The 14,821-nt window shown below is 42.7% G+C and overlaps 1 protein-coding gene across 1 annotated transcript in view; it reads right to left on the minus strand.

The window, feature by feature from the left end:
* Positions 1 to 14,821, minus strand: part of CCDC102B (coiled-coil domain containing 102B) — a 544,870-nt gene that overhangs the window by 32,066 nt on the left and 497,983 nt on the right. Inside the window, exon 8 of the mRNA XM_082235272.1 lies at positions 12,676 to 12,885. Coding sequence (XP_082091398.1) covers positions 12,676 to 12,885 — 210 coding nt within the window. The remainder of the gene's footprint in view (positions 1 to 12,675; positions 12,886 to 14,821) is intronic.

Below are 14,821 nucleotides of genomic sequence, written 5' to 3' on the forward strand. Positions count from 1 at the left end.
CTTTTTCTTTAAATGAACAAAAGTAGGAGCCACACACACACACAGCCCTGTGTGTGCAAAGTTGGGGTCGGGGACACAACATATTAAAATATACTGTTGGGAATCTGTTGGCTTGCTTTTGGAAATCGAGGTTATTTCATGGTATTTTGAATGAATGAATGAAACTTTATTTGCGTCAGCCATAGCAACAAAAAAACATTGTGATATACACAGAACAAAATAAAAAGTTTAGGATCCTGAATCAGCAGTCAAATAGTGGGCCTTATTCTGATTGCCCCAGCTAAAAGCCTTGCAGCCTTTGCTGTCATCTGCTCCTCTTGATCTGCCAGGAGAAAAGACACTGTGGCAGTGGTTGGGTGACTTGGAATAGGCAATATTTTGTATTTTGTAGTTATACTAGGGTTGCCATGTGTCCAAAATTTTCTGGACATAGCCGGTATTCAGTTAACCTTTTTTTTGATATTTTACAAAAAAAGAGGTCAACAACTTTGCCTAAAACTATTGTGTCCTCATACCTATTATTAGGGGTCCCACCTTTTTCATAAAAGAAAGGCTACAGATTCAGGAGCTTTTTAGTTTGGGGATGGGAAGCAACTAGGATGTGGGCTATGATTGCCACCCTGTGCTTCTTTGGGAGTAAGGGAAGGATTATCATCATCACCACCACCAATATGTTGTGAAGCAGAGTTTGTTGCTACTACAACTCTGTTGAATCCTATTAAACACTTTTTTAAAACTGCACTTGATTTGTCATATACTATACAGTAGTACCTCGGGTTACATACGCTTCAGGTTACAGATGCTTCAGGTTACAGACTCCACTAACCCAGAAATAGTACCTTGGGTTAAGAACATTGCTTCAGGATGCGAACAGAAATTATGCTCCGGCAGCGCGGCAGCAGCAGGAGGCCCTATTAGCTAAAGTGGTGCTTCAGGTTAAGAACAGTTTCAGGTTAAGAACGAACCTCCAGAACGAATTAAGTACTTAACCCAAGGTACCACTGTATAAACCTTATGTTTGTTAGCAATAATCTAGTAAGGATAATGCCGTTACTAAGTTTATATTAACAATCCAGGTTATAGATAAGATTCCACTTAAGTGCATCTAAGTGAGTCTCACATGAAACAGTAGCTAAGCTTTCTTTCCACACTGAGTTCTTGTAAGGAAAAATTAAAATAATGAGAAATTGCATCTCATCTAATGAGAATTCATTAGTTTGTACATCATAGGCTAGGTTTTTGAGGGGTTTTTTCCTTCCTCGGGGGCAATTTTTTTACATATAATCAAAGAGTTAGGAGGCATTTCATGTAATGAAGCATGAAATAATGTTGGCTCTCCTAAGATTAATTTTCCCTGCATACATTGCGGCCCATTAATGTAAAGAAACAGACGGTGCATAATGACAGAGTCATCTGTGGAAGACGTTTCAGCTGTCACACAGGAGGGGAAAAATAAAGAGAATTTTTCTGCTGTGCTTGCCATAAATTTCAGAAATCTAACATAAGATGACTGCAGAGCTTTTATTTGATCAAAATACCAGGCAACTTGTCTTTTACCCTTAAAAGACAAAGATTTCACCCATCACCCTGTGAAAGGAAACTAACACATGAGGAGTCTATGAGATTGCTGGTCAGGGAAACCTATTGGTGGTTGAGTTGATGGCTCAATAGAATATTGTTAAGATTCTGTCTGCCATTGGAGGCAAAGTCTCTCAGAATGAAAAAGGTATATGGACTTGTAGGCTTGGTATTACTACAGTAACAAACAAATAAGTTTCCAAACTCATGAATTGGCACAATTGCTTTTGTGTCCCTTTATAAGAGATGCTCATTTACATGCTCTTTCCCTCTCTCTCCCAGCCCTCGTTGTTCCACCAAAAGCCAGTAAAAACTCTCTTGTTTTCTCCCTCACCCTTCTCTTTTCTGCTCATGGTCTTGCCTCCACCCAGCAACTCCCCTTACGCTCTGCAGCCTCCTTGTTTTTGGATCTTTTTGGTCACTTCTTTTTTTAAAAAAAGAATGGCTATGATCTGCTTAATATATTAATTAACAGTATTAATTGTGTATTTGATTATATATATTTAATTAAATATATTACTTGTCTGTATGAAATAATGTTAACAATATTGCAAAATTCAATTAAGTGTGTGGTTCCCGGGTTCTGTGTCAAAGTACTCTTGTGGCCCACTTGTACTGAGAGGTTGGATTGCCCTGGGTTTTACTGAGAGGCAGTGACTATCTCTCGGTGACCCAGTGAGCTTCATGGCTGAGTAGGGAACCCTCTGACCACTACAACACACTGGTTTTCAACATAAGCCTTTCTGGAAACACCCAAGTGCAAGTCTATTGAAGTTAGTGTTAGTTATGTACAATGTAAGGCCAGAAAAAATCAGCTTCAAGAGTGTCAGGGAACTGACATCAGAGGAAAGGGAGGTGGTAGGGCTCCCAGAGGCTGGGAGGGAGTCAGCAGCTAAAGCAGGGACCAGCAGGGGGAGAGAGGGTACTCTGGAGGAGGATCTCATGAATGCTGAGAGAGACGCAGCAGCCAAGGCAGGAACTAGCAGGGAAGAGGGAGGGGTGAGAGACACGCCCAGCGAGAACAGCGGGGAGGTGTCAGAAGCAACCATAGGGAGACCCATGCTTCGCCGGAAGCTGCCACGTCGTGAGTCCAGGAGACGCGTTTCCGTTAAGGAGCTTCTTTGCTGGAAGCGCTTCCGCAGACAGCCACTGTCAGACTCTACAAGTGACTAGAGCAGACATGTTTGAGGAGCTCTGTCACACACAGAGGTTTGTGGAGCCGCACAAACTCTGAGGGAGCACGATTTTACGCACAAGCAGCTAATCATCCCATCATAAAGAGTTTCTTCTTTATCTGTTTTCCTGACCTACATATTGCAAAATTAATTGCATGCACTGGAAAATATTCTCCTATGGAACTTGATTCCCCCTTCCCAGCTGAGAAATAGTTTTAAACTATTGTTTGTTTGTTCATAGATTTCATAGGCTGCTTTTCAGGAGAACCTGACAAAATGATTTCTATAGAACATCAAATCAATGAAACAGTAAAGGCAAGATACAGGATGGAGGAAACCTGTTTGAACGTCATATTTCTTCTCCCTCTAGGGCAGGGGAGGCGAACCTTTGGCCCTTCAGATATTGTTAGTCTCAATCTCTGACCAACCCCAGCTAGAAGACGCAGAGGTGATAGGTACATCTGGAGAGCTACTGATTCCCCAACCCCTGCTCTTAGGGAAGGATGATTGTTGAATAGTCTGATAGTGTCAGTTTGGAGAGGGAGAGGTCACTTCAGTTGGAACACCAGCAGTTTTATGGTGGGCAGTTCAACATCTTCCCACTCATTCCTGTTATACAGTGGAACCTCGGCTTACAGCGGGGATCTGTTTCGGAGGCCCCGCCACGACCCGAAAATGACGCACATCAAAGTGCTGCGTCTGTGCATGCGCAAAGCATGATTTAGCACTTCTGAGCATGTGCGAGTGGCGAACCTGGAAATAACCCATTCTGGTACTTCCGGGTTTGCCACAGACGTTGGCTGAAGCAGACGCAAATGGAGGCAGACACAGAACGAGGTTTGACTGTACCTACTATTTGCTGTTGAAGCCCTTCACAGAAATAGATCCATGCTCAGGAGTATCCAGGCCTTAAGGATGAAACACGGTCGCCAGAGAGTCCTCCCCACTGCTGGTTTCTGCCTCTTTTCCTCACATGGGGAAATTTCCTTGGATAGTGGGGGGACTGGCAGATATATCTGGCTGCAGGTGAGCTCAGTATGAACTGGGCTTGAACTCTGAACAACTTTCAGGTTGAAGGGGAGACTAGATGCTGAACTCTCCCAATTTTGAATTTGCTGATATTATAAATAACAAATCTCCAGCTTTCTACAAACATTAAGTATTCACATTCTGTCATCATTATTAACACTCTTCGTGATTTGTGAAGCAATTCATCAAGTTCATCTTTCATGAGATATTGCACTACTGTATAATAATAAATCTACCCATTTGTTTTCTTCCTCCTCAAATCCCATAAAATGTTATTACTCCTGCTTTCTTTATGCATTTCACAGCTTGTATAACTACCCACAGTACAATGCAGAACAGGTTACTTTACTCCTCTGCCCTTGCCAATCAAGGCCTTGGCTTAGTCATTCTTAGTATCTGCTGTAAAGTTTAGATCAATCTAATTACTCATAGTTATCTTGGCAATGTAAAGTTAAACTTAACATCAGCTGCACTACCCCCATTGGCAGTGGCGTAGCGTGGGGGGTGCCAAGGGTGCCGGCCGCACCGGGCGCAACATCTGGGGGGGGCGCGAGTCCAGAGGGAAGGGACAAGTTCCTTCCTCCGCCGGGCTCCCCGACGCCACCGCCAGCCTTGTGCCCTAGCGCGCGCGCGCCCCCCGACGCCGCTGCGGCTGCGCTCCACTCACTGCTCGCAGGAGGAGCAGCCGCTGCAGCAGCGCCAACGCCGCCACCAACGCCTGGCCGGCACGGGCAGCCTCCGCACCCCAACACGCCACCAGGCCTCGCCGCGCCCTGCGCTCCCCAAAAACCTCCGAGAGGAAGCCGGTGGGCGGGCGAGGCCCGGCTAAGCCTCTCGCCAGCGGGTTAAGAGGCTTTCGGTTTCATCAGCAAGTTTGGCGGGCTTGCTCACGAGTAAATGAGTGGTGGATCATCCCCCTAAGGGGGTGTGTGTGTGCTAAAGAAAGGCTTCCCGTTTAAGTTCTTTGTTACGCTGAATGTTTATCTTTTAAAGATACATAGTAATAATAAAAATAAATGAGAAAAACGAAAGGCGTTGGATTTTGCTGTGCATGGTGCCCTTTGGGAACTGGCAAGGTGGGTTTTGAAGCTACTGCTGCAGAGTGGCGTAGCGTGGGGGGTGCAGGGGGCCTGGTTGCACCGGCCGCAACATCTGGGGGTTAGGGTTAGGGGCGCAAATCCACTGGTTAGGGGGCGCAAATTACTTGCCTTGCCCTGGGTGCTGACAACCCACGCTACGCCACTGCCCATTGGTTGGCATTTTCCTCTGTTAAAATGAAGCATATTTTGAGGTAAAATTGCAAAAGCATTTTATGAGATGTAAGTCATCAGTTTACACACTCATGTGAAGACAAAGTCACAGCCCTTCTGCTCCGCAGGGAGGTGGGACCGATTCATATAGTCCAACCCCGCCACTTAATGGATCCAAATGGTTTCCAAAAAGTGGTAGGGGATGTTTTATCCCATGTTGATGACCTCTCTGCTGATTTCCTAGTGGCCCGCTGGAATGCGGAGTTAACCAGGGACATTGACTGTCTGGCTCCTAAGTGCCCTCTCCAATTGCATGGAGCCCGGACAGCCCCATGGTTTTCCCCAGAACTGAGGGAGATGAAACAATTGCTGAGATGGCAAGAGCACCAGCGGCAGAAAACTCATTCTGAATCTGACTGAACACGGATTAGAGTTCAGCATCAAGCCTACCAAGTGGTGATAGCAATGGCGAAGAGCACCTTCTTCACCACCTCTATTGCATCTGCAGAAAACAGCAGCAGGAGACTCTTTCAGGTGGTTTGCAATCTAACAGAACCACTTCCACCACTGATGCATGGTGAGGAACCCAAGATCTCCTGCAATGATTTTGCAAAGTTGCTCAGATTCAGAAAGAGGTAGACACCACCGTGGGAGCAGAACCAGGGCAGGAGCGTGCCAGAGTTCTGTCTAGTTAACTTGTGTGAGATCAGTTCCAATCTGTTACCTCCAAGGATGTGGATAGGCTGCTTGAGCGAGTGAAACCGACCACCTGTCTCCTTGATCCTTGCCCATCCTGGCTCATAAAAGCGAGCCGGGAAGGGCTGGGTGATGGGCTCTCGACCATGACATCCTTCTGGACTGTCTAGAGGAGCTGGGAGCGGGGGGGGGGGGCACTGTTATACAGTGGTTCTGCTCCTTCCTCCTGGACTGTGTCCAGAAAGTGGGGGGGGAATGAGTTTTCAGACCCCTGGGCTCTCACTTGTGGGGTGCCTCAGGGCTCTGCCCTTGCAGTGCCCCACACTACTTTCCACAATGTCCTTGATTGTCCCCAAATTCTCTAGAGCTGATTGGAGAGGCTGCAGACTTGGATAGGGAATTACACAGATACATAGTGATCTGTAGGGAGATATATACTCATGCATCCACTATTTTCAAAGTTGCCTTCAGGGAATGGTAATGTATTTTCTTATTCTATGGGAGCATTTTCCAAACGTTAGCAAATAGGGCTATAATGCACCTGTGAAGCATTTTTTTTTTTAAAAAAGGACAATATTAATATTAAATGTGTACTGGATATGTGATCTGCAGTTTTAATTAAACCAATGAAGGCAAATGTATATATACATTAACAAACCAACTTTTCTACTGCGGTGGCACAGCCTACTTTCAGGTCATATTGCCATGCAATGTGTTTTATTTATTTATAACCACTCATTAGAAAAGCAATCCTTATGATTCAGATCAGGAAAAGCTATAGTCCTCCCCCATTCCACTCAAGAATACAGAGTGATCATTATTTCTTTTTCCTCATTATGAATGGCAGGTCAGGACATCTGTGGTGGAAGAGCTCCCACACCATGTGAGTGGAGGGATATGCTTTCCTCTTCCTAAGCATCTCCAGTGCCATGGATTAGAGGTTAGGATTGCACTTCTAACATATTAAATGTCCCTCTAATGCCGGATATATGAAACAAACAGGAAAAGCTGAACAACAATTTCTAACAATATTTTGAATCAAGACTGATTTATCTATATTCTGAAGTCATAGATATAAATATATGCAACGGCGCTTGCATTTCAAAGAAATGTCAAAACATGAGTGATAAGCATAGATTTAACGTTTCCATTTCAGACAGAATTAATTGATTATCACAATGCCTCTGGTCTCCTTTTAAATATCCGTGTCCCAATCACTAGAATATAAATTGCCCGTATAAACTTTCTACAATCTCACCTTCAATCTCCACTTTTGAAATTAAACTATTCTATTCACACATTTCAGAAGAATGTCTGAAAGTGGTTAGATTTAAATGTAAATGAGATGGGGCCATCATAAAATGGAATTTCATCAGAAGTTCATGAAATAGACACCTTGGAAAGTTCAGTTCAGCTGCTAAAAATGGTCACACTATAGTTTTTGATAACCAGCTTAACCACTAACATTGAAGCAGGACACAAATGGCTTTTAGAAGTCAAACAGAAAACATGAAACATTCTGGTCCCAGGAAAGCATGCAGCCATGACAAAACTGTAAAGCAGGCCGTATGAAGTACAAAATGTATCTAGCATGATTACTTGCAAATGAACTGTTCCTATATCTAAATAAGATGAGTGGGCTCCAGGGGATGAGCGCTTGGCAGAAGGACTGGTGAACTGGGAGAGCCTGCAATAGCCAGGAGATGAGAGTCAGAGGCAGGAGAAGCTGCAGGACTGGAGAGTAAAGAACAGGTGCAGGAAGAGGAAGAGACTGGTTAGACTGGTGTAGTGTCAAGGGCTTCCACCCTTCCTTCTCCTGCCTCCACACATTGAGAGTCGGTGTGCCTCCACACATTGAAAGTCCCTATGCACTTATGGTCATAGGGAGGTGTCTGAAAGATGAGACAGGCGGGCATTGTGCACATGCATATGTGATGGAGAGCCATCTTGGGCAGCCTTTCATTGTGGGAGCAACCTTATTTCTAGAGGAGCTGGGGGGGACCTTGCGAACGCACATATACAAGTTCTTCTTGGGAAGGTTCTGGAGCCTGTGCGTGCTCCCGTCGCTAGATAGGCGTGTTCTCTTTCTGTCTGTCTCTTGCTCTTTCCTGTCACTCCCCCACCTCCTGGCTTTGGTGAGCGAGACTTTCCAGAGAGCTCTCCCTGCTCTCCCACCTAGCACCCCCCAGAATTCAGCGCCAGGGTGCCCCGCACCCCTTGTCATTAATTTGTTCTCTCATTGCTGGATCATGTGATCCTTATTTACATTCCATACTGTGTCATGTCCTATACAGGCTTATCAGGACAATTCTGAAGGGTGTAAGCAAAGAACCAAATACTTGCAGATCAAGTTATGTCATGCAAGGGATTGTATCCACAGGGAGCTCATAAATGTGTCCTATATGCCAGGAAAGTAAATTCCTGCTGATTTGTTGTCAAAAGTTGTTAACAAAGAACAACTGAGTGTATTTGTAAATAAGCTGCAACTCTGCTAAAGTCTGCAGCAATGATGTCATGAAATGGGGGAGGATGTCAGTACTAATACATTCTCTCATTGCTGGATCATGTGATCCTTATTTACATTCCATACTGCTGAAAGTGTGGGAACGGAAACTCAGACTAGAGAACTTCCGTTCTTTGTGCTTTTGTTCTTCTGCTATTTGTTCCCTGCTCTCGAACAGAGAAGATGCATGTGTGAGACGCTGTTCACACTAGCCATGTTTTTTTGTTTTGATTTGCTGTAAATAAAGAAAAATTCTTGATGCTGCATACCTACACAGTCTCTCTTCTTGTGGAACTCTGCTAACGCATGCCCACAGCTCCACTGGATGTGGGTCGCAGTCTCCTCCGTACCAAGAATGTACAGAAACCCCTCCCCCCCCCCCAGTAAAGATGGCCCTTCATGCAGGCAGAGTTATTCCCTGCTTGCATGCAGCCCAGGTGGGGGAGATACATAAGCAGAGGCTGGAGGCGGGGCCTCGCTGTTGCTGCATTGGGTGTACACCTAGGAGTAACTAAGAGACCTGGGATTGATAGACATGCTCTTTCCTAATTTGTAAGTGTACTTTTGACAATAAAGAGTTAATTCCTCACTATGGACAGGCCTGCTGGCTAAGAATGGATGATCTCATGCTATACATTAGGCTAAATGAAATTGTCCCATTTTAGGGAGGTGGGAAGTGTTTGCAAGTGAATGCAGCGGGTGGAGAACAGGTATAACTGATGGGGGTGACGACCCAGTGAATCTGATGAACCTGCATTGGCTCCACATCGTATCTGAAAGCAAATGGACCTCCTTACTCTGCTTGGTTTTTTTCCTACTACCACTGCATCCCTTTTTTCTTTTCTCTCTGTAACAGCATACGGTATCAGTTTGTAAGCCGATTAGTTAGGTCATTGGAAACTTAGCCAGATAAACTCACTATATCGCTGGAAATTAAAATACATCTAATGCTTCTAGTCTGAATCTCTCCCCCCCCCCACTTCCAACCATCTATTTAATCCAGATCAAATGATGGTAGTCATCAATTTGCTATTCTTGACATGGGAAAGCTTGTAACCCATGTATGTATTTAAAGATAAGCTATGAGCTGCTATGATTGCAAATATAGTTTTAGGAAAATGTTTTTTAAAACATAGATATGAATTTCCATGTGAATGATATATTTCCCTGCTTTCAGCCTGTCATATGAGTAGTTAAAAGTTGAAGTATATAAAACTTGCATAGGTCACGTAAAGCATTTTGATTCCTATGTTTTATATCTCTAATAAAATACAGTAAAGCCACATTTCCTACAGTCATTCATAATATATTTGAAAAAACTGTAGGTTGTTTTTTAAAAGTTTCAAGTACAGTGCAGATTAGATTTGATACACATCTTTCATGCAATCAAGGCAGCTGTCTAAAAAACTTGGCAGTAGGGCTAAAGGGAAATATGATATATACCAGTCATAGAAACTGTAGATGGAAAGGTGGAAAAGCAATAATGCGTTATTCTATCACAGTAAAGGGGTCAACACAAAAGCCTGGTGAAATAAAACCCGTATTTTGTTTTTAGTATAGTCTAAAAGTTTCATGTAACTGGAGTCTCTCCATGGAACAGAGAAATACACAGTTGGTCCAAATTCAGATATAATCTTGTCTCAACATTTATCCCCAAGGCATTGTGCTCATGATCGGAAAGAGAAGGCTACACACTTCTCTATTTTTCTTTACACACTTTGGCTATTTTTCTTTCAATAACAACAAGAAACACTGCTAAAGCTAGGGAGGCACCATCACACTTGTTACTTATTTAAGGGTGGGAGTCTATTATCTGAGGTATATATCTGAGAGGTAGCAACTCTGATATGGAATCATAGATTCATAGAATTGTAGAGTTGGAAGAGACCCTGAGGATCATCTAGTCCAGCCTCCTGCAATGTCCATAGGCTGGTTCTTGTGCAGAAAGCAGTGGTGTTGAAAAAGCTGGTTTAGAACTGTGTTCATATGCATGGAGCTCCCATGACCGACTCTCTCTTTTCCTTTCCTTTGTAAATAGTTCTCTTGTCAATCACTTGATTGTTGGCATCCAAGTGGGAATTTGAAATAAAATGTAGGTTGGACCAGCTAAAGTATTAATTGAGAACTAAACTTGGTAAGGGACGTGGGTGGCGCTGTGGGTTAAACTACAAAGCCTAGGACTTGCCGATCAGAAGGTCGGCGGTTTGAATCCCGCAATGGGGTGAGCTCCCATTGCTCAGTCCCTGCTCCTGCCAACCTAGCAGTTCGAAAGCACGTCAAAGTGCAAGTAGATAAATAGGTACCACTCCGGTGGGAAGGTAAAACGGTGTTTCCGTGTGCTGCTCTGGTTTGCCAGAAGCGGCTTAGTCATGCTGGCCACATGACCTGGAAGCTGTACGCCGGCTCCCCCGGCCAATAAAGCGAGATGAGCGCCGCAACCCAAGAGTTGGCCACGACTGGACCTAATGGTCAGGGGTCCCTTTACCTTTACTTTAAACTTGATAAGACACCAGTCACACAATTACCAAGTGTTGTTCTTGTTTTAATGTAAATAGCAAGCACAAGGGTGCTGATCTGGATTGGGACCCTGACACAGGATAGAGACCTTTTACCTTTTATCCTTTCCCTGGTTCTCAGTCTGGATCAAGCCCCAATACCTGCTATGTGCATAAAGGGGAAAGCTCCCATTCATGCCGTTATTTAAAAAGCTAATTGCTTGAATGGTGTCTCATTTAGTTTGGCCTTGAGGCAGCTGCCCAAGTGAGCAATAATGCATGGAACTACTACACACATTGAGAATAATTGCTGCTCCTCCAGGCCACTGAATGCAAAGTTAGTAAGAACTTAAAAAATAAATAAATGCTTGGCTTGTAAATGCTACCCCCAAACTATTTCCTTTGGCTTCTTGATTTTAACTTGGGATGGATTTTTCCAAATCTCACATCCTTTTTGTTCTGTGGTGTCTCCTGTTCAGGCTGGTTTCCCCTTTCTCTAGACTTAGTTCCTTATCTGTCCCCCTTCCCTTTCTCTTAGGTCTACAACAGGGGTACCCAATGTGCTGCCCCTCAAATGTTGCTGGACCTCAACTTCCATCAGCTCCATGTAGCACAACTATTGGCTAAGAATAATGGGAGTTATAGACATTAACACCTGGAGGGCACAACACTAGCTATCCACCTATCCCAGCTCTATATCTTTGGTGGTTTCTAGCCTGCCTAGAAAATGGAAACCTAAAGACTTCTTTGACTAATGAGTAAATTGCATGGTCTTTGTACTTTGGGGTCTTGAGGGCTGGGTATTCTGTTGTTTTTCTGGTGTACCTTTAAAGCCAGCCTGACTTACGGTAAACCCCACAATACATTCCAACAGCAACAACTGGATCCTTGAACTCTTAGACTTGCATGCCATCCTTTGCATTTGGCCAGAGGGATAAATGCCTCTATGTATATGCAGAATTCCAGTATTGTATTGACAATCAGCCCAAAGCTCCTGTGATAGCATCTGGCACTGTTGAGCACTGACACCGCTCATTTTACAAATTAAGCACTGGCAACACATCCAATGAAGATAAATGATCTTCTGTTCATGCTACATTATCTTGTCGTTTTATTTTATTTCCCCCCATAAGATGTGGTCCTGGTCTGGGCTACCAAAAAGAAGCAATTCAAAACAAACTCTAAACACATGAGAGGAATTTATTTGATCAGTGTCCTGATCCACTCTAACTCTATTGCTTCTTAATAGTGTTACGATCACCCAGATATAGCAGTGTTATAGGCTGCTATAGATATGCTTTCATTAATATTCTGGTGATTTACAATGCAAGCTATTGTCTGAAATCATGAATATCACATATAACCATAGCAGATCATGCACAAACAGCCAATGTGGATGCATCCTATAAAATTCTGTTTGGCTGACCCACTGCAAAACCCCCTAACTTTTGGCAGACTGCTAAAGCAATTATCTTCAAATATTCTGAAAAATAAGTGCTTTTTTATAGCTATAATAATATTCCTTTGATGCTTATTTGCACTATTATTGTGTGAAGTATAAATATAATTAATAACATGTTTAATGCAGAAATCATGACCGGGTAATTGATATTTTATGCAGAAAAGAATGCTGATAATAAAATCAATTAAAGCTCCTTTCTGCTATGAATTGTGTCAGGTGGCATCATGTGTAGAAAGGGGTCCCACCACTGGCTCCACCTCCAAAATTATGCAGCTTTTAGGCTCCACTGAAATATTCACACATTAGGTGCCGAACTCTGTAGAATGTGCAGGTTTCTAGCTTGGGTGCAGTATAGGCACTTTCCCCATGAGACAGCCCCACGTAAAATGTGGAAGTCAGGGATGAGGATGAAATGCGGGAGAAGTATTTGCTACAGCTCAAACTTCCCCCTGCCGAAATGCTTGAACTAAGTAACTAAGTATCATACCTTATTTTCCCCCAGCAGTTCACTGCATGGTATCTTGAGATCTCCACACAGATGAATTGCAGGCCATTTACTTTTTCTGTCCAGAAGATCTTGAAGATCCTTCATCTTGGCCTTTAATCTTCTGTTGTCTATACCCAGTTCTTGATTTTCTATTTCAAGGTTTTTTCTTCTTTCCCATACTGATGTACTTTCAGGCTGTGGTATTTCCATCTGGAAAAGGGAGAGGAGGATGGCAGAATCTGTGAAGACAAGAACCCTTTTCCCTGGAAAAGACACACAGCTGTAGGCAAATTAAACTTGTGGGCCCATGCTACTATTATGCAGGCAAATTAATTCAGGGTTCTTAATATGCTTGAGATGTCAAACAGCTATGACATACAGAACAGCTCCCAGGATTCTGCTGGGATTTATGCATGGAGCTCCTAGCTCCTTATATACTGTTACATGTCTTTATGCTATATGGTTTATTTATACATATATATAACCTGAGCCTACAGTGTAGGGCTTCAAAGCATTATACTGCAAGAGAATCCCATTTCTCCCACTGCTGCAGTCTCCCAATTCAAAGCAGGTAGTCCACATTGTGCTCTGGCCCCACTCTCTCACTTGCTTTCAACAGACAGATACCTTTCCCCCTTGATCATGCCACAGAAAGCTGAAATCCTAAAACTTCCTCCTAACAAAATTTCTAGCCTTGTCTACTGACTACCAATCTCAGAGCTCAGGGTGGAGCTCCACCCATTAGCGCAGAGAGTCTCTGCTTTGCTGATGGCCCATCTCCTTGTCTTTGTTCTCTGTTAATGTCCTATCTGTCAGGTGATATTCTAACAAGGGAAGATGAATCCACCTACTAAGAGTCTGACTTCCAGTTTAATTCTACAAGCATTAAATAAATTCTAACACCTATTAAATCCATAAATTATAGGTGTCTTGAACCCACAAACTCATAACAATAGAGAAAGACATCCATACAGTCTTTTCGTAACTTGGTATCATCTGATGGGTCATACAGAAGAAAAGAAGCAGTATCTGAAGCCAGGTTTATTGATTTCTTAGACTAACTTGCATTTTTCATTGTTCATACTATCAACACAAAAGTATAGAAGATGTAAACTCTGGCCAAACCCAGGATATATATATCCCCCTGCCTTTCCAATTTATTTTTAGATGAAGACTAGTATGGTGGCAAAGAGTAACCATTTAAAAAACAACAACACATTGCTCACTAGTTATGGCTAGTTGAAGACATCGATGGAAATGTTAGGAAACAAGGTAGGAAATGAAAAACAGTCTTGTCAACTGATTAGTCCATGTGATCTGTGGATCCTTTGAAAATATAAGTACTGCAACATGAGGAGTACTCAGATGAAGCTTCTCACACCTTAAAAACATTCCAGAGGGACATTGCAGCTAGCGATGGACAACTGCCATTTTGGATTTTCCTCATTTTCTCATTTTTCCAATCTCATTTTTTGCAACACTTTATAATATATTTTTTTCTTAAAGTTCTTACGGAAATTCACCAGCATTTCTTCTAATATATTTATTTTTATGCAATGTTACCTAATGCACATATTTTTACAAGCAATGTCCCCATTTTCTGTGTTATTTTCACTAATATATATGTGTTTTGTGCATATTTTGGGGTTGGAGAACTGAATTGCATAATTTGGAGAAGTGTGAATTTTGAAGGCTAATGATTGAAGCTGGAAGACTGCTTTTCATAAAAAGCAAACAGAACTAGCAGACAAATGTTACCAACATCTGCTGTAGAATGCTTAGTTCGGTCCTCAATTGCCATCCTAAGCAATTCATCTTTCTGCAATGCTGACTAATCAATGTAATGTTTATTCTTCACTGGATTCAGGAAAGGAAAGAAATTACAAAAGCACCCAAGAGTGAATTCCAGCCAAACTATTTATTAGGCAGGTAGGACTGCCTGATGCAGATATGAGGTAAAAAGGCAAGTATATTTATCCTGGACATCTGAGAAATTTCAGTTCACATATCCAAAAAAATTACTTGAATAAAAAGATTTTTTTTCTATTAAATGGATTTTTTTTCTATTAAATGGATTGCTTTTCTTCAGTTTGAAGACTGCATTGCAATAAAGTAAATACCTAAAAGAATGCGGGGACTATATCTT

The sequence above is a fragment of the Podarcis vaucheri genome (assembly GCF_965113315.1).
Source record: "Podarcis vaucheri genome assembly, chromosome: 8".
Classification (NCBI taxonomy): Eukaryota; Metazoa; Chordata; class Lepidosauria; order Squamata; family Lacertidae; genus Podarcis; species Podarcis vaucheri.